This window comes from Python bivittatus, unplaced genomic scaffold (assembly GCF_059951505.1).
Source record: "Python bivittatus isolate LINGU-HERP-01145 unplaced genomic scaffold, Pbiv_v1 ctg000170_np1212, whole genome shotgun sequence".
Taxonomy (NCBI): domain Eukaryota; kingdom Metazoa; phylum Chordata; class Lepidosauria; order Squamata; family Pythonidae; genus Python; species Python bivittatus.
Genome location: NW_028277039.1, coordinates 944,281 through 962,130, shown reverse-complemented (window position 1 = coordinate 962,130; position 17,850 = coordinate 944,281). Strand labels below are relative to the sequence as shown.

At 44.5% G+C, this 17,850-nt stretch overlaps 1 protein-coding gene across 1 annotated transcript in view; it reads left to right on the top strand.

Annotated features, from left to right (window-relative positions):
- SF3B3 (splicing factor 3b subunit 3) overlaps positions 1-17,850 on the top strand; it is a 55,423-nt gene that overhangs the window by 16,640 nt on the left and 20,933 nt on the right. The window contains exons 12-16 of the mRNA XM_088135436.1: positions 13,652-13,803; positions 14,854-15,009; positions 15,435-15,590; positions 16,145-16,288; positions 17,315-17,437. Coding sequence (XP_087991562.1) covers positions 13,652-13,803; positions 14,854-15,009; positions 15,435-15,590; positions 16,145-16,288; positions 17,315-17,437 — 731 coding nt within the window. The remainder of the gene's footprint in view (positions 1-13,651; positions 13,804-14,853; positions 15,010-15,434; positions 15,591-16,144; positions 16,289-17,314; positions 17,438-17,850) is intronic.

The following is a 17,850-nucleotide window of genomic DNA, read 5'->3' as shown; positions in this document are numbered from 1 at the left end:
CTCACTTAACCACTGTTTAACAATGGTTACAGTGGCCTGGGAGAAAAGTACTTTACAACCTGTAATCGCACTTATGATTGTCGCAAAGCATCATGCCACCCCTGTAGTCATGTGATCGCGATTTGTGACCTTTTTTACAATGGTCGCTAAGTGAATCACATGATTGTTAAGTGAATTCCAGCAAAAAAGTCCATTGGAGAAACTGGATTTGCTTAAGGACAATGTGATTTGCTTAATGACCGTTGTAAAAATGGTTGTAAAGTTGGGTCCAGTCATGTGGTGACTCACTTAACAACTATCCCGCTTAACCACAATAGGGACTGGAAAATAGATTGTTAAGCAGGATGGTTGTTAAGCAAGGACTACCTGTAGATGAATTCCATTGTGGTTTGCAAGAAGTATTATTGACATTTTAAAAAACAAGTCTATCTTACTGAATAATTTCTGACCAATCATTTCAGTTTTGGACAAAACAGAGCTGGTGGTGACTTCCCAGCTTTAAGTGTTTGAAATGGATTCAGATAATTTACCTCTTCTAATCTGGTTCCAGATCTAGCTTTATTCATCTGGGAGGATGATCAGTGCCAGGAACTAGAACGGTGCTGGCCAGGCTGGTTCACCTTGTTGGAGGAGCAGTTCTAGAAAATGTTTTGGGTGGCTCATGTTACATACTGTGACTAGCTGTGTGTAAAACTTTTCATCTCAAAGCATTCTGTATACCTCTAGTTGTGACCATAATATACCTCAGAACTTCATCTTGTGCCCTCTTGTTATTTAAAATGAAGCTGCTGGGGGAGGTTGCATGATGGGACTGGAAAACTGATAAAGTTTTCCTGATAAAGTATCCTGATAAAGTTCCTCCTGTTGCAATCCAAGGAGGTTGTTTAATGGTACATTAGCATCTGGTGTCCAGTCAAACAAAACTGAAGCTCAGTTCAAAGAAGCCAGGAGTGGTCCTGGTTGGTTGCAAGTTAGATCAGATGATAGGAGATTACAGTACATGGGATGGTTATGTTCCCCCTAAAATTTGAGTTTGGGTGACTTCCTAGAATCTGAATGTCCAAGATTGGGGAATGGCCAGCATCCATTTTCACAGCCAGTGAAAGATGAAGGTGCCAGATTTGACCACAGTGACACAGGCCTTAATTATATCCTGTTTGGATTGTAGCATGTTTATATGGGGCTCTGTATGAAAGCATTTGGAGCCTTAAGCTATGCCAGAATACTGCAGTGGGATTGTTGATTGGGGATGTTATGAGGAACACACGTCTCCCTTGAAACAGCAAAGAGCTGGCTGTGTGCCCAAAGAATGTGCAGTTCTGGACCAGGTTGGGATGGCTGTGCTGATCCTTTGTTCTGTCCTGCTGCCTGCGGATTCTGTTTGGTGGGTTTCTTGTGAGAGTAACTGGCTGTTAAGGGAGGTCCGGCTAACTCAGAGAGGCGTTATGTTTCAAATAGTTTAGTTTAAGATGGCATCAGACATAGTTGATAGTGATTCTGCTGGTGGAAAGTTGTTTTTCTTGTGTATGCCTGGATGTTTTTGCAGAGCCATATGTGCAAGTAATAGAACTAGGTGCGTAGAAAAACTTTGAGAGGTTTGGGGGTTGTTGGATGGTATTTAGTGTGGATAGGTGGCATATGAGCAACACGTACAGGGGGAAAAGCTACAGCTCATACTGGCCTGTCCCAGCAAGGGGTTGGGCTGGTCTGCTGCTCTTACTGCCATTGTCACTGCTCTCAGGAAATGTTAGCAGGTGTGGAAGGTGGTGAGCTTCATCGCTTGTGCCTTCTAGATCAGTTGTGGGAGAGCCATGGAGGGACAGCGTGGTGCCCGCCATTTCAGACCAAGCAGTTGCAGGAGCAAGTTGCTGCAAAACTTTACTGGTTAGAAAGTACATTTGCTCTTTCTCACATACACACACACGCATCCCTACTTAGCGTCTTTCTCAACTAGGCTGCCAGGCACTAGCTAGAGCCTAGAGGGATGGAAGCCGCCAAGTCTGGATCCCCAACAACTCGAGTGGGTGGGCTTCAGGACCCCTTTTACCCCCAAAAGTTCTTGCTTTGTTGATTCATGGGATTGGGTTTTTTCCCCATGTGCTCAGGCCCAACTTCCTTTGCCTGGTTCAGGTGGCATTTGTCCTCAACGACTTGTTTCCTTCTTATCTACCTCCCCAAAGGGATCTTTTAGACAAGATTCCCGGCTTTTGTCCTCTCCCTAACCCTAATCTGCCTGCTTCATCTTTTGGTTATGGCAGAGTGGGTGAGACTGAGTGCTGGTACAAGCTCATATTGAGCCTATTCAGTGGCAATGAAAGTGACAAAATGTTAGTTCTTCTCCATCGCTTATTGCATCCATGGATTCCTGCCTGGTGGCACTCTTTGTAGTAACTCAGACTGGGCATGACGAGATGCCTAGAGTCTGACTGGATTGGTTTGCAGATTTCCTTGGGGATAAAGCAGCTTCTATCTGCTCTAATTTAGGTGCCAGTTGAGTGGAGCCAAAGGCCATGATTGAGGCAGCACCGTGCATTTCTGCCTGGGATTCTTTTTTGCTCTTGGAACCTGAGGAGGTGGATGGCATCGTCTGTAGCATGATCACTGCCACTGAGTTAGAGCCATGCCCCTCCAGGCTTCTTTGGGCCGCTGGGGTTGAAAAGTGGCAAATCCCTTTTGAGGGCAGATGTTGTGCCACCAGCATTGAAAGAGGAAGTGCTGCACCTTGATTGACAACTTTGGGCCTATGAAACTGGCGGAGGAGGTCAATTACAGGAGAACTTAAATGGAACTGGATCCATTCTAATGAGATTTTGGACCTGGTCATGGAATTGAAAGAGCTTTCATCTCCTTAGTAGATCATGTATGCTGGGATTTGATTGGTATGAGTGTTCCCCTCATGTTCTTATCAGACCTCTCCGTGGCATTTGATACCATTAACTCTGAAACACCCGTAAGGATTGGGAATGGGAGCCACTGCTCCACTTTTACTGGAGAGGGCAGTTCCAGTCAGTAATCATGAGGTATAAATGTAGGGAGCTACATTTGGCAGGCCCCAGGCAGCAGGCCTTTTCTGCTGTGGCACCTGCGCTGTGGAATCTTCTCCCCCTTGAGGTGAGACTGGCCTCGTCATTGTTGAGCTTCCAGAGGTCCCTTAAGACTTGCTTATGCCAGCAGGCCTGGGGACCCCAAGGGACGGGGAAATTTATGAGGTGGCTCCCTTACTTTTAACTTCCTTTTATTCTCTGTTTTATTTTGTTTTTTATTTTTTAATGTATTGTATGCCACCCAGAATCTCCTGTGGTGAGATGGGTAGCTATATAAATTGGTTTACTATTACTACTACTGCTACTACTACTACTAAATGATCAAGCCTTTAGCTGCTCCAGTGTGGGTTGCAGTGCCTTTGGGCTTAGACCTCTCCCTCATTGTATTTAACACGTAAATGAAGTTGCTGGAGGAGGTCACCCATTGGTTCAGGGTGAGATGTCATCAGTATGCTGATACTCAGCTGTACTTTGCCAAACCAGGCCAAATTGGAGATGCTGCAGTGTCTTGAATCTGTGTCTGGAGGCTATGAGGTCTGGATGGGGAGACTAAAGTGGAGCAGGACTGAGTTGCTATGTTTGTAAACATCAGGGTCATCTGTTGCTCTTGATGGGGGCACACTTTTCTGGAAGGAGTTGGTCTGTGACTTGTGGTTCCTTCTCAAGCAGCAGATAGAAGTCATAGCCAGTAGGAGCCCTGGCCAGATTGGGCTGGTGCTCCACTTGTTTCCCTACAACGATGTGACTTGATCACTTTGCAAGTGGACTATTGGAACACTTTGATATGGTGTTGCCTTTGAAATTGACTCAGAAGCTACAAGTGGTGCAAAAATGCAGTGCTCAGATTATTAGTTAGGAAGACCTGTTATTGCAGAATCACACTATTTTGAGGTTACCACATTGGCTGCCAAATGTGCTTCCAGGCTGAATTCAAACAGATGGTTATCATCTATAAAAGATTTAAATATTGAGGGAAGCCTGGTAAAGATCCTGCTGCCACCAGAAGTGAAGAGGGCCTGGCCTAGTAAGAAAGACATCTCAGTGGTAGCCCCCTCATTGTGGAACACTTTACTTTCAGAAGTGTGATCAACTCTTATCCTTCCTTTTGCATTTAGGAAGACCCTTACAACTATCCTGTTTCAGCACGTCTTTAGACTCTAGATTATTAGCGGGATGCCAACTTTAATGATTATTTTATGATGCATTGTTTTCATTTCAGAGATACATTTTAGTTTAGTTTGGTTTGATTGTATATATGGCTCAGAATTGGTCAGATTAGAGCAGTTTATAAATGATGGTAAATCAACAAAAAAATTTTTTATTTGAACACAGTTTTTATAAGGGTGTAAACATAATAATACAGGTAGTTCTTGTTTAGCAACTGCCTCATTTAACAACCATTTGCAATTGATGTAAAACCATTTTCAGGTGATGAAAAACTAACTTTGCGACCAGTCCTTGCATTTATGACCTTCACAGGTCAGTAAAGCAAAGGAAAGCTGAAGCAATATTGTAAGCACAGTTGCAGTTTCATTTAGTGACTACTTCGCTTAACAACCAAGTTGCTGGTCCCAGTTGTGGTAACTAAATGAGGACTACCTGTAAATGCATCTTAATATTATGTGCTTTGGAATTGTGGATTGGGTACAGATAGTTCTCGGTTAACGACCACCCATTCAGCGACCATTCAAAGTTACAATGGTGCTGAATGAGTGGTACTTACAACTGGTCCTTGAAGTTCTGGCCGTCCCAGCACCCCTGCAGTCACATGATCACGATCTGAGCGCTTGGCAGCTGGCTCGCACTTGTGACGGTTGTAGCGTCCTGTGTCACGTGATCGCCATTTGCAACCTTCCCTGCTAGCTTCCTACAAGCAAAGTCAATGGGGAAGTCAGCAGAGGTCGCATGTTGCTCTGGTAAATTGCTTTTTTCCCCTGAGAAGCCCAGCTACAGCGCCTGCAGCACCCCCCTGCCTACGGTGGCCACTTGTGCACCCTCTCCCACCTGGCAGCAGCCAGCCCCACCACGCCCATGCCATGCTTTGACAGCTACCTGCATATCCTTGAGCACCCTCATGCACCTGCAGCAGCCACCCTTGGCCCTGCTGCACTCACACTGCGTCTTGGCGGCCACCAACACATCCTTCCCCACTCAGCAGCAGCCACTTACCTGCCTGCTGGGCTGCTTGTGAACTGCCTGGGACTTGCCACTTCCTGCCAGCTTCCCCACTGACTTTGTTTGTTGGAAGCCAGCAGAAAGTTGTGAAGAGGTCCTCACCTAAAGACCAGTAATCCTCACTTAACAATGGCAATGGGGAATGCTGGAATTTCCATCACTAAGTGATGCGGTCACGTGACGTCACACTTTACGACCGCATTGCTTTGCGATGGAAATTCCAGTCCCAATTGCTGTCGTAACCCAAGGAGTACCTGAAGTTGTTAAATGTAAGCAAGACTTCGTTGCACCAGCTAATTCAGGCTGGAAATCCAGCTATTCTGGATGGAGTTGCATTCTGTCTGAAGAGGTCACACTTCTGGAACCTGATGGTTTCTGTGAGGCCAAAAGAACTAACCAGATTGGTGGGATCCCAGCTGTACCTCTTCCTGGATATGGTACCAGCTATTGAAAATACTGTCGTATTGTGTTTGTGGCAGTCATAACTAGTGGAAACCTCCTGGCCATTTGCTTCCTGGTCTGCATGCTGTTCATCTTATTACAGTGGTTCTCCTCTGGCTTTTAATTTGCTTCTGGATGCAGTACAAAAACCTTAAACGATTTGGGCTCAGGATATCCAAAAGATTGTCCCTTTCCTTATGAACCTGCAATAGCTTTAACCTTGATCATCTAGCCAGCTTTAGTGATGCAATCTAGCATCCACAACTAGTCTTGATGTTTTGAGCTATAGTATCTTGAAGCGTTTCAGGACATGGGATGCAAAGCTTTACTGACAAACGAGCTTCACTCCTCTGTTTAAGTGGCAGTGGTAAATATGCATATGAGTTTCTCCCAGGCAGATGTTGGAAATTACTCCATCCAGGCATTCAGTGTGAATTCAGGTTTGTTGATCCCGAATATTTGAGACTCATTTGCTATGGTACTTCTGTGATGGAGGTTTTATTGGGTCAATACTGTGTTGCACATAATGCTTGTTTTCTTTGAATGTATCATAAGATAGTTTTGTATTGACCCTGCCTAATTCTCAATGGTTTACTTTGATGTGTGCTAGTGACACAAAGCCTACAGAGGGGGTTGTTATACTGTGGTAATCCTATTTGTCTCTGGCTTTTGCTTCTGAAATTCTTCATTCACTCTGTTTGTTGTGTACACACAACTCTAGACAAATTCTAACCTTGGCTGGTATGTGGGCATGATACTACCAATACCAAGCCTTCTTTTTTCTTCCACAGGTGGCTGGCAGTGGAGGTGCTGATCTCCTCCCACAGGTGTGTACTTACAGCTACAGGATGTGTGGTGCTATTTGGGTAGTGGGTGGATGCAGGCTTTGGCCTTGGCTGAAGGTATCAGCCCCTTGCCTGACTTCTTGGGATAAGAATGGCTTTACTCTCCATGTTGCCTTTTCTGAATTGAAAGCTTTGCTTGCATAGCTGTGCAGCAAAAGTATTTCCAGTGCCATGTACCTAGAACTTCTGTAGATGCTTGTTGCTGAGATAAAGTACCTTGCACAGGCTTCCCATGTGTTTCCAAGTATATTTAGGGTGTCCTAATATATTCTGACTGATAGAGGATGTGTTCATTTCCATATCAAATAAAGCTTGGCAGTCCAGGATGTGTAGCAAATCTTATGACACACCCAAGTTCTAGAATTCATGCATATGTTTGCTAGAGCTCTTACCCTAAACAGTTACAGTACATACTGTGTCAGACAGATAACTTCTAACCCTAATGCTTAGGAGGTATATCAGCCTCCCCCAGCCTCCTGTTTTAGAGTTCCTCAGCTGGCACAGCTATTGCTGAGAATTCTGGAAGTTGAAGCTCACATATCTTCCTGTTTTTAGCTGTCTTTTGGGTGTCAAGGAAAAGCTGATTAGCTGGATCCAGCTCCAGCATTTCCATGGCTGTTTTCACCCTGAGCTGCAAAGATCACACTACAGAATCATCAGTATCTGTGTTGTGAGTGTCCTTTGGTTTCCCACCCTGTGCATGCAGTGTTTCCACACAAGAAGGCTCTTCCTGATTGTGTCCTTCACAGTGGGGGCAACACCTTTTTTGTTTCTATTGTAGCTCCCCCCTCCCCCCATTTTAATAAAACAGCCAGTTGACTTTAGCTCAGTGCTTGTACCAGGTACCTGCACATTTTTCCCATTCACACTCTGCCTGTTAGTGAACATCTCTGCAGATCTGAAATTCACCTGCTCCTGCCTCTGAAATTGCCTCCTGCTTCAGTCCAGAGAAGACAAAAGGTACACTTGTGAGATTGCCCTGGTTCAGATGTCAGGATGCAGTGTTAACGCTGCTGCTTAGTACTTTCTGCCAATCCACAGAATGATGCCCAAGAAGATTGACTCTCAGGCTCCCGCACCCACTTACTTTCCTTGTCCCCCCCAGTCCATTCACAGTCTCTCCTGCCATATGGCTTGTTTTGCTTGGTGATCACCATCTAATTAGTTCCTTCACATTTTTTAATTCAGAAATTTTCTATTTCTGTTGTCCAATACCTGGCTTGTTCTTTGAATCCTCTTATGCACCGGTGGTTGGAATGGTAGACAGTGAAATTTGCATTGAAAACTTGCAAATCCTTTACAAGCATCCAGATAATGGATGAAAAAGAGAGCCAGTTTGGTCTTGTGGTAAAAGCCCTAGGCTAGAAACCAGGAGATGGTGAGTTCTAGTCCTACCTTATACGTGAAAGCTGGCTGGGTGATTTTGGGCCATCACTCTCCCTCAGCCCAGCTCACCTCACAGGGTGGTGGTTGTGGGGAAAATAGGAGGAGGAAGAAGTATTAGGTATGTTCGCCGCCTTGAGTTATTTATAAAAATAATAAAGGGATTAAAATATCTAAAAAAAAAATGTTTAAATCTTCCAATGAATGTGTTGGAAGACAACCCTGCATATACTAGCACAGTTCTGATTAAATCCATCCATTTGTGAATGGATTCTTAATGTTGTCAGTATTAATGTTGAATGAGCTAAATAAGATAGGAAATGGAGAATGCAAATGAGCGCAAGAAAAATGGCATAAGAACAGCGATAGCTCTCCTCCAGAGAGACGGTCAGCAAATGGCTGTGGACCCCACATTAGAGGAGGAGGTGACTTCAGTATTCAGCTTGTGCATTGTTTTATTGGCTGTGATTGAGCCTACAGACACAGTTTGTATCTCAAGCTTATTGTGAGAGATTAGTTTTTGTGATGATTGCAAAGACATTTCTTAGATTTACTGTGGATGTTAATGGAGCTCTTGGTAATGCAGAAGAGCAGCCGCTGCAAACTGGCTCAAGCCGAGCTTCAGATCTTGCATCCGTTTCTGGTCCATGGTCATAACAGAGTGAGAGCGCTAATTTCCTGGCAGTTAGGATCAATTTTATCAACAGTAACAGTAGATTTTTGTTGAATTTAAAAAAAAATCTTTTTAAAATTGTCCTAATGATAGAGCAGTTTGGGAGCAGAACCAAAGCCTGGAGAGGTGGTGGGCTCCCTTTGCATTCAAGTAGCGGGTTGTTACCCATCTCACAGGGATGTTTTAATTTGGATTCTTGCCTTGATCACTCAAGGACTTCAGTGCTCCCTTCCAGCTGAAGGATTCTCTAATTGCTTGCCTTAATTTGGGGAGGGGGTAATCTTCTGGTAGTCATGCTTCAACAGTTTGTCGGAGGGCACAGATTAGTTGGGACTGCCTCATGCGTGTGAAGTGGAGGTCAGTTTATGTTTGGGAGTATTGTTTGTTTTTTAACTGGGGTACGCCTATTGTTAGCTTACTGTTAACTGGGACTTGCACTGTTCTTACATTACTGTTTTCTGGTTCAAACCTGCAGGAAACTGTATGGTCAGTTTTCAGCAATTATGAGGGTGTAAGGTATTCTGAGATCTGTAGAAAGGGGATTTCAGAGCCTGCAGTAGACATAGGCATGGATAATCTGTGGTCAAGTAGACATCAGTTCTCTTGACATCAGTAAGACATGATTCCAGATGTGAGCAATCTTCTACTTTCCAGTGGTATCTAGAACCTGAACTAGGGTTTAAATCTTTTGTGTGAGCTCTCAGTTCTCATGTTCCCTAACCCCTCACTTCAAGGGAAGTAGCAGAGTTTAATGTATCAGGACTGCCAGTCTGCTGTTAGAATTCTGATGTCTTGAAATGGTTAGTTGTTCTGAGACTTTGACATAATGACTTGCAAATGAGAAGTGCACTGAGTCCATGGAAACTGATGCTGGATAGCAGTCCTTGCTGATAGGCTGTCCTGAAACTAAATGTAACTGTTTTTTTTCCTGCTGAGTTCTAGCATTGGAAGAACTGTAGAATAGACAAGGTTGAATAGATGTACAATTTTCCTGTTAGTGTATATAGAGATCATCTTAGAGTGAAAGATAGGAAAAAGTGGGATGTTAGCGATCAGATTTGGAGAGATTAAAGCTGTTTTCCTTTTGGTGGGGGAAAGAGTGGGTGGGGGAAGATGATTGAAGACATCCCCATGGCCCAAGAAAGCCCAGTTGAACAACTTTGTCCAGTCTTTGCCTCTGGAAGGTCTTTCAGTGAAACAATGGGAGGACGGCTTAATGTTGGAGGAGGAGGAGGAGGAGGAGGAAGGGACTGCTGGGCAAGGTGTAGCTCTTTCTTCAGGACTACTGGATCGCACTGGTCAGGCTGATGGGAGCTGATGGCAGTTGGCCTTCCGTGGCACCCTTGCCGACCTCTGCTGTGAGGTCTTGGAATACTCGTGCTTCTCGATTCAGAGTATATTTTCCAGCTATGCTAAGGTGTCTTGTGACCCAGTACATGAGAGTGGAATTCATTCATTCAAAAGTTCCATGGCTTTTTTAGTTTTTTTAGAATGAGAAGGGATCACAGATGGCTTTTCAACTTCTGGATGAAAGATTCCAAAGCAATTTCAGCAGTTAATGTTAACATTGTTAAATTTTGCATAATAGGATAATTGGATTTTCTACCTTTTTGTTGAGAGTTGTGAGAAAATTGATAGCTTTTCTGAGCAGTTTGCCCCCAGGGGGAGACTGAAAATATTTTGTGCCATCATGCAGCTTTTTGGCTGCCACTGGATCACCTGAGTGGCATTTGAAGTTATATATTCCAAGGAACTGCACAAGCTCCGCCTGTGCCTTTACTTCTCTTTTGCTATTAATTCACATTTGCTCTGGTACTTCATTGCTGATGGACAAACTGAATGAGCCAGCGGGGTTGTTTAATGGGTACAAGACACCCACCCTCTCCCCGCATATCCTGAAAAAGAGAGCCCTGTCATGCTTAACCAGATTCCCCAGTTTCAGTCTGACATTGGGCTATTCTCTTAGGGAGGGCATGGGGCTTGATGGCCCTAGTTGAGTCCTGTTCCAAATACCATTCTTGCTCTGCAGGTGGCTTAGAAATAACAAATTGCTCTGAGGTTGCACAGAAAGGATGAACTTTCCTCCATTCCATGGCTGGTGTGGGTCTTCCGGGCTGTGTGGCCGTGTTCTTGAAGTTTTGTTTCCTAACGTTTCGCCAGCACCTGTGACCGGCATCTTCCGAATGCAGGAGCACAGACAGGAGCAGTTCTCTCTGTGCCCAGGGTGATGTGACCCTTTTGTGGGTATTTATAGAGATCTGAGGGGAAGGGGGATTGGGTGTGTGTGTGTGGGGGGGTTGAGTTACTGATTGGCTGCTTGTTTTGGTGTCAGAATCTGTGTGTATCTTCCTGGGGATTAGGCAGGGTTTTTTCTTCTATTGTTTTCAATAGAAGAAAAAACCCTGCCTAAACCCCAGGAAGATACACACAGATGCTGACACCAAAACAAGCAGCCAATCAGTAACTCAACCCCCCCACACACACACCCAATCCCCCTTCCCCCCTCAGATCTCTATAAATACCCACAAAAGGGTCACATCACCCTGGGCACAGAGAGAACTGCTCCTGTCTGTGCTCCTGCACTCTGAAGATGCCGGTCACAGGTGCTGGCGAAACGTTAGGAAACAAAACTTCAAGAACACGGCCACACAGCCCGGAAGACCCACACCAGCCATCGTATGCCAGCCGTGAGAGCCTTCAACAATACATTTCCTCCATTCCCTTTGGTAATTTTGTGTAATGACAGAATGGCTTCTATTTTTCATCCTTGTCCTGCCTTGAATAACTAAGGCACATCTATGTGGGAGTTAGTTTAGACTAACTGAATTGTGAAAATTTAAGGCCCACTTTTCTAGTTTTTGTTTTAGTTCACAGAAATCAGTATGTATGTGTGCCAGGGATCATCTTGAGATAGTGGACTTAGCTGTCTTGTCTGCCTAGTTTCAGTAGACATGGGGAGAATTCTTTATAACAGGGAGATCTGGCCCAGATATTTTAGATGACTAGCCTGATGTGGGGCAATATATTTCCAAATGTCAGCCATCTTCTTGATGTGGGAAAAATGCTCATGCTTAAGAAGAACCAGACCATTTGAGGATTTCTGCAGCAGTGTTACTTCATTGGCCTACAGTGATCATTGGGCTCCCAGCCAAAGAATCCAAGAGCCTTGGGCATTCAAAGAAATAAAGACTATATAGGAAGGGGGAGAATGTCAAAAGGTGTCACAGAGATGTCTTGAATAATTAATCTGTGACCCAGAAATGGAAAGGCAACAGTTAGATAACAAGGGTAGTTGTTCCTTGGCCTTGCCAAATTGACGCCTTTATCCTTTGCATCTCTGTAGAAGATTCCTGACACCCACAGTCTACGTATCAACCAAACAATTGATACGTAACAACTGATAAACAATCAGAGTTAGCTGTCCCCTTACTACAGTGAGGAGATGACCACCTTCTCTCTGACCCCAGGAAAAGCCAAGTCTGGGTTCTGTTGTTGTCTGCTAAGCCGTTCACGCATCAGGGTCATAGGCTCATTGGGGCCCCACGGACACCCATCTCTCCTCTGCAGGACTGTGTAATCAGATTGCTGGCCCAAAGGTTATGTAGAGACACAAATGAAACACTGTTTAGGTTCACAGATACATATCCTCTTACCATGAATACTCTTTTGTCATGGCTTGCTCTGTCATCCCCGCAGGCTTGGCTTTTGATTAGGACAGGTTTTCCATTTCGTCATTGGTCTCGGTATGGAAGAAAGTCTGTGAACGGTAATGTGTTGATCTTCCCCATCAACCTTTTTGAGCCCCGTGCTGGCTAGCTGGTCGATTTTCACTTCCCTCAGAATGGCTCCTCATTTTTCAGATGTTTGGAAGACTTTGACAGTTTACATGGAGTGAACCTAACCATTTGGGAAAAGGCAGCAAGCAGCTGCTTATCTGCTATGGTTGTCCAAAGAATGCACCCTCTGTTTCTTGTTGGGCAACAGCAGCCATGCATTTGGCACCTCTGTGAACATTTTCAGCTCAGGTGTTGGCAGCCTTGACTGCAGCTTTGCAAGACATATTTCACTTTCTGACTTAAGCTGTGCAGTGTTCTGGTCTCAGATGTTGAGCTTCGTTTGGCACTAGTAACTCAGTCCCTAGGCCAGATCTGATGCTCTGATTAGCTTAATAAAATGTCCTTGGTGCTACATTGATAGGCCTATCTAACTTCTTATAATGTAACTTGCGTTATCCATGCGTATGATGCACAGGAGCTGTGTGGGTTTTTCTGAATACTTTTGTGCATTCTCACAGTCCTTCTGCCTATTCCACCCAAGTACTTAGGTCTGTAACTGAGTGTTTATAGAAGCATCAAAGAATTGAGACAAATCCTTGTAAGTCCTTCAGGCAAGCACAGTGGGAGGCAGCTTTCCTGGCCAGCTCAAATAGTTCAGCTCTGTAATCTTCTAGTGGTGTCTGCAAAGGAGCAGAAAACCTGTGCACGTCAGCACATACATGTCCATCTGAGGACCAGTTACAGAGAAGCAACCTGCTTCTCTTATTAGGAAGCAGCTTCCCAGCAGAAAGAGCAGACTGAGAGCAGAACCAGTGACCCAGGAGATGGAGGGCTGCCCTTCATTGGAGGTGCTCCAGCAGAAGCCAGGCAGCCCTCGGTCCGGGATGCTGACAGTTTGGGTCCTTGGACTGAGCAGGGAATTGGACTCCGCAGCCTCAGTGTCTCCTTCCAGTTCTGTGATTCTTAATAAGCCTGTTGGTTTTGCAGAATTACTGCACTGCATCATGTCACTGCTTTCAGAATTCAACTCTGGTCTTCCGATATCTCCTGGCTTCAGAGAAACTACGCTTATTCTTAAGGTTCACAATGGAAATGAAAGAATCACCCAAGGCTGCTGATATTTTTTTTTGCCTGGCTTGAAACTGTTTCCCAAAGGTTAGCCATGATTTCCTTGTGGCTGAAAATTCAGTTTCTTCCCTTGGATGCCTTATGGTGATTATCAGAGATGCTGTAGGAGCTTCTGTGAAGAGCTACCGCCAGCCATATTTACTTCGCAGACCTCCCTGTAATCTTTCCTTTCTCTTCTCTCATCAGATGAATTTGATGCTTATATCATTGTGTCCTTCGTCAATGCCACCCTGGTTCTGTCTATCGGAGAAACCGTGGAGGAAGTGACTGACTCGGGATTTCTTGGAACCACACCCACCTTGTCCTGCTCATTGCTGGGAGATGATGCCTTGGTACAGGTAAGGCCACTCTGTTTCCTTGAAGGCTGTTGTGCTTAACAGCCCACGTGCTGTTTTATTTTGTCCATCGAATAAAGCTCTTCACCATGAGAGAGGGCTTGACTTTGAGGCTTGATTCTTTGGCTTCTTCTTTTTTTACATCCTGCCCTCTTCTGCCAGGCTGTTCTTACTAAGGTAAGAGCAGTCTGCTCTTCTGATTGGCTTGATGGAAATACTGCTTCGAAGCGGGTGAGTTTTAGGGATTGGCTGGGTCACTAACAGGGGCTGCCTTGCAACCAGGGAAGAAAATAGAGTTGTGTTGGTATGATCAGTATAAATCAGTTTGAGGTGGCTGGCAGAGCACAGTTATTCTGCTTGTGAGCTGTTCTTATGATTTGAAATTGTGGGATAATACGGATTTCTGAGGATGTGCAAAACTTACCATCCCAGGGAACTCACCCTGAACTGCTCCCTCTTCCGAAAGATTCGCTTCTAGAAAAGAACCAGCCATCCCTGGAATGACCAGATTGGCGTGGTTCAGAAAAATATTGCCCCCTTATTGGTAAGTTTTGCACATCTTCATTAGTGACTCCTTGCTCACAGATGCTTCTGAAGATTTCCTTAATGCCATGCTGTTTTGATTATACCCCTATTATTTTTAAAAAACCTCAAAGACTAAATATTCAGATTTGTGTCCATGTGTTTCTTTTTTAAAGCAACCCGTGAACTCTTAGTATTTTGCGAGTTGCTGGTTACTGAATTTGTCCATCCTTTTAGACTGGTTGAAATGGAAAGCTTAATGATCGCAAATTAATTACAAGAGAATTACCAAGTTCTTTGCTAACCAGTAAGAGTTAGAGCCTTGATAGGAGCTTGTGGTAAGCAAGCAGTGACTGATGAAGCCTTTTCCAGTTGTGCAACATTTTTTGCTTCTTAGTTCTTTTGTATGCTCCATGACTAATAAAAATATATCAGGCAATTACTAAAATATAAAATGGTGGGCTAAGAAAAAGAATAGCAAAGGAACTGGTTACTATAATAGCCTAACACCTCATAATTGTATCTTTTCAGGTTTATCCTGATGGTATCAGGCACATCCGAGCAGATAAACGAGTTAATGAATGGAAAACACCGGGGAAAAAAACCATTGTCAAGTGCGCGGTGAATCAGAGACAAGTGGTGATCGCGTTGACTGGAGGAGAATTGGTTTACTTTGAGATGGATCCAGTACGTGAGCTGTCTGGCATAAAAAGTAGATGTGGACTGGGGTTGTAGATGAAGATGAAAGCTAAACCCGATGTTAGTGTAGCTGAGTGTTGATTTGGGATTTTGGACAGGGTAACCTTGATGGATGAACATGGAGTACAGTCTACTCAGAAGCATTTCTGATAGCAAAGAACAGCAGCTGCAGCAAAGGGTGATGATCTGCTTTCAGTCATGACCAGGGTTTTTTTTGTTGTTAGTTGTTGGGAGGAGCACAGCAGAGATGATCCTCTTTGAAAAATCATGTACTTCCTAAGATGGTCATTGGCTTTTTGGAAAAGCTTTTGCTTTTGGTCTTTCTTAAAGTTGCCTGAAGACCGGTTTCTTAAACAGGATTGCTTGAAATTAATGGGTTCTGACCTGCCTCTTCCCTTCTCTTTGCACACTAGTCAGGACAACTGAATGAATACACAGAGAGGAAGGAGATGTCAGCTGATGTTGTATGCATGAGTTTGGCAAACGTTCCTCCTGGAGAGCAGCGCTCCCGTTTCCTTGCTGTTGGGCTGGTAGACAACACTGTGCGGATCATTTCGCTTGATCCCTCGGTAAGTGCCTGACTGGAAGTATTTGTCTATGTTGCTCGACTTTGACTGATTTATTGCTATAAGAAGGGGGGTGCCATTTCTCTTGCAAGATTTCTCGTCTTGCGGATGAGAATATATTAAATATGAGGCCTGTTGATGGGGAGAGCTTAAAAACGAGGAGCATCTTGGAAACGCTGCATGAAGTATCCACAAGAGCTGCAGTCCCCCCAAATTTCTTTCAGTTTTAACCAATTTTAACTAAATGGCTAGCATGCTGTTTTTCCTCCCAACTCAAATTGCAGCCTCTGCTTCTGGGCACTCTGGAAGAAAGACAGGTTTCTAGCCATTATTAAAGGTTCTGAAACATTAGTAAAAGAATGTTGCTTACGCAGTAGAATCCAAGACAAAAAAGAATTACTTAAAGCCAGTGCTTTTTTAGTAGAAAATAGTTACCTTTCCTCTTGCTCTCCAGATGGCTCTGAGACGTGTTTATGTAGCAGCAGGAATCCTCTGTCGTGAGAGATTGGCTCTTCTTCCATGCTCCTGAGTAACGTATGTTCTTCGTTCTCCCCCAGGACTGTCTGCAGCCTCTGAGCATGCAGGCTCTCCCTGCGCAGCCAGAGTCCTTGTGCATCGTGGAAATGGGGGGAGCCGAGAAGCAAGATGAGCTGGGAGAACGGAGCTCCATTGGGTTTTTGTACCTGAACATTGGCTTGCAGGTGAGGCAGTGTTCCTCGAGGGAGCTTTTCCCTGCTCAGTGGAAAAATGTTGCTGCCTTTGATTGGGCTTCCAAGCTCCAGTGGTTGCCCTCGCCTCAGTCAAACAGGGTAGCCCATTCTCTTGTTTGCTGTAGCAAATATTCCACGCCTACAGGCAGTCAGTTGAGAAGAGAAAACTCTGTCAATAAATTTTTCTTCTTTTTTTCTCCTCTCCACCCCCGTCACATTGCCAGATTTTTTTTATGGCAAGTACTTTTATAATCAAACAAAATAGGAAAAATGCCAAGAAAAGTCATATTCAGGCAATAGAGGTCCAACAGGTAAGAAGTTTTAAAAAATGAGAGGATGGAAACTTTAACTAGCATGCAGGTAGCTTCTTGTGAAACCTGCATGTCATCATCCAGGACCTGAGCAGCCTGTAAGAAGGTTTTGCTGACTGAACATTGACAAGTGGCCTTCACTTTAAGCCTGCTTTCCAAACCTGCCCAGCGCAACCACTAAGTGACCAGCGCTCTGCGTTAGTCAGCCTTGTTCTGGGTGGGTATGATCCTGGGGCTCTGGCTTTCTCCCCCCCCCCCATTTCATTTGCCTGGGAGGGAGAGAAAGAGTGAGAGTCCTTTGTTTGAAGCCCAGAATTCCTGGGGAGGGGAAGCAGCCTACACCCCCTTGAACTCCCCAAATGAAATGTTCTGTCATGAAAGGCAGCTTCAGCCAGAATGGAGAATGCTGCTGCTTCCTGGGTCCCACCTTTCTGTGGGTCAGGACTTTCTGTGATGGAAGTGAGCTCCACTGCTCCACTGCAAAGATTTTGCTGTTGTTGGCTGTATTTTAAAAAGTGTTTCATGCCTCCTTTCTTAATTTGGAAAATTTAGAAAAGTTTGTATACTTTTATAGTAGCAGTGCTATGTCTAACCTTTCTCAAGTCAGAGAGGCCAGAAATGATAAATATGTTAGAATCAAGATCTGTTTAGAACCTGGAGTGAACTTGGTCCTCTCTCCTCTTGGTCCTCTGCTTTCACAATCAAGAATGGTGTGCTACTCCGAACTGTCCTTGATCCTGTCACTGGTGATCTGTCTGATACAAGAACCAGGTACCTTGGATCCCGCCCTGTGAAGCTGTTCAGAGTCCGGATGCAAGGCCAAGAAGCAGTGAGTGTGATGGATTGCCATGGAATCTGTGCCTAAAGCAATGTGTGGGGAGGAAGAGAAAACCTAATGTAGGACTATTAATCAGGGTTTTTAAAAGTGTATAGCTTAGTGAGACATAGCCTTTGAAGCCTTGCCTGTTTTCTCAAATACAGAATAACAGTAACAGGTGTGTCTCTGCATTTGTGCATACAGCTGGCAGGAACATTGTTGGGGAGGAGGGAGGGGGAAGATGAGATTATTCTACAACAGTCTATTTTGTTGTAGAAAAATAAAGACGTGTGCTCAGGAACTTGCCTGGGTCTCTTCCTACAGTAGGGATGACTTTTGATGAACACATTGGCTGTTCTTGAAGATGCTGTGGTTATGATAAAGTGGTAGGGATTTTAAGACATACAGTACTGTGCAAAAGTTTT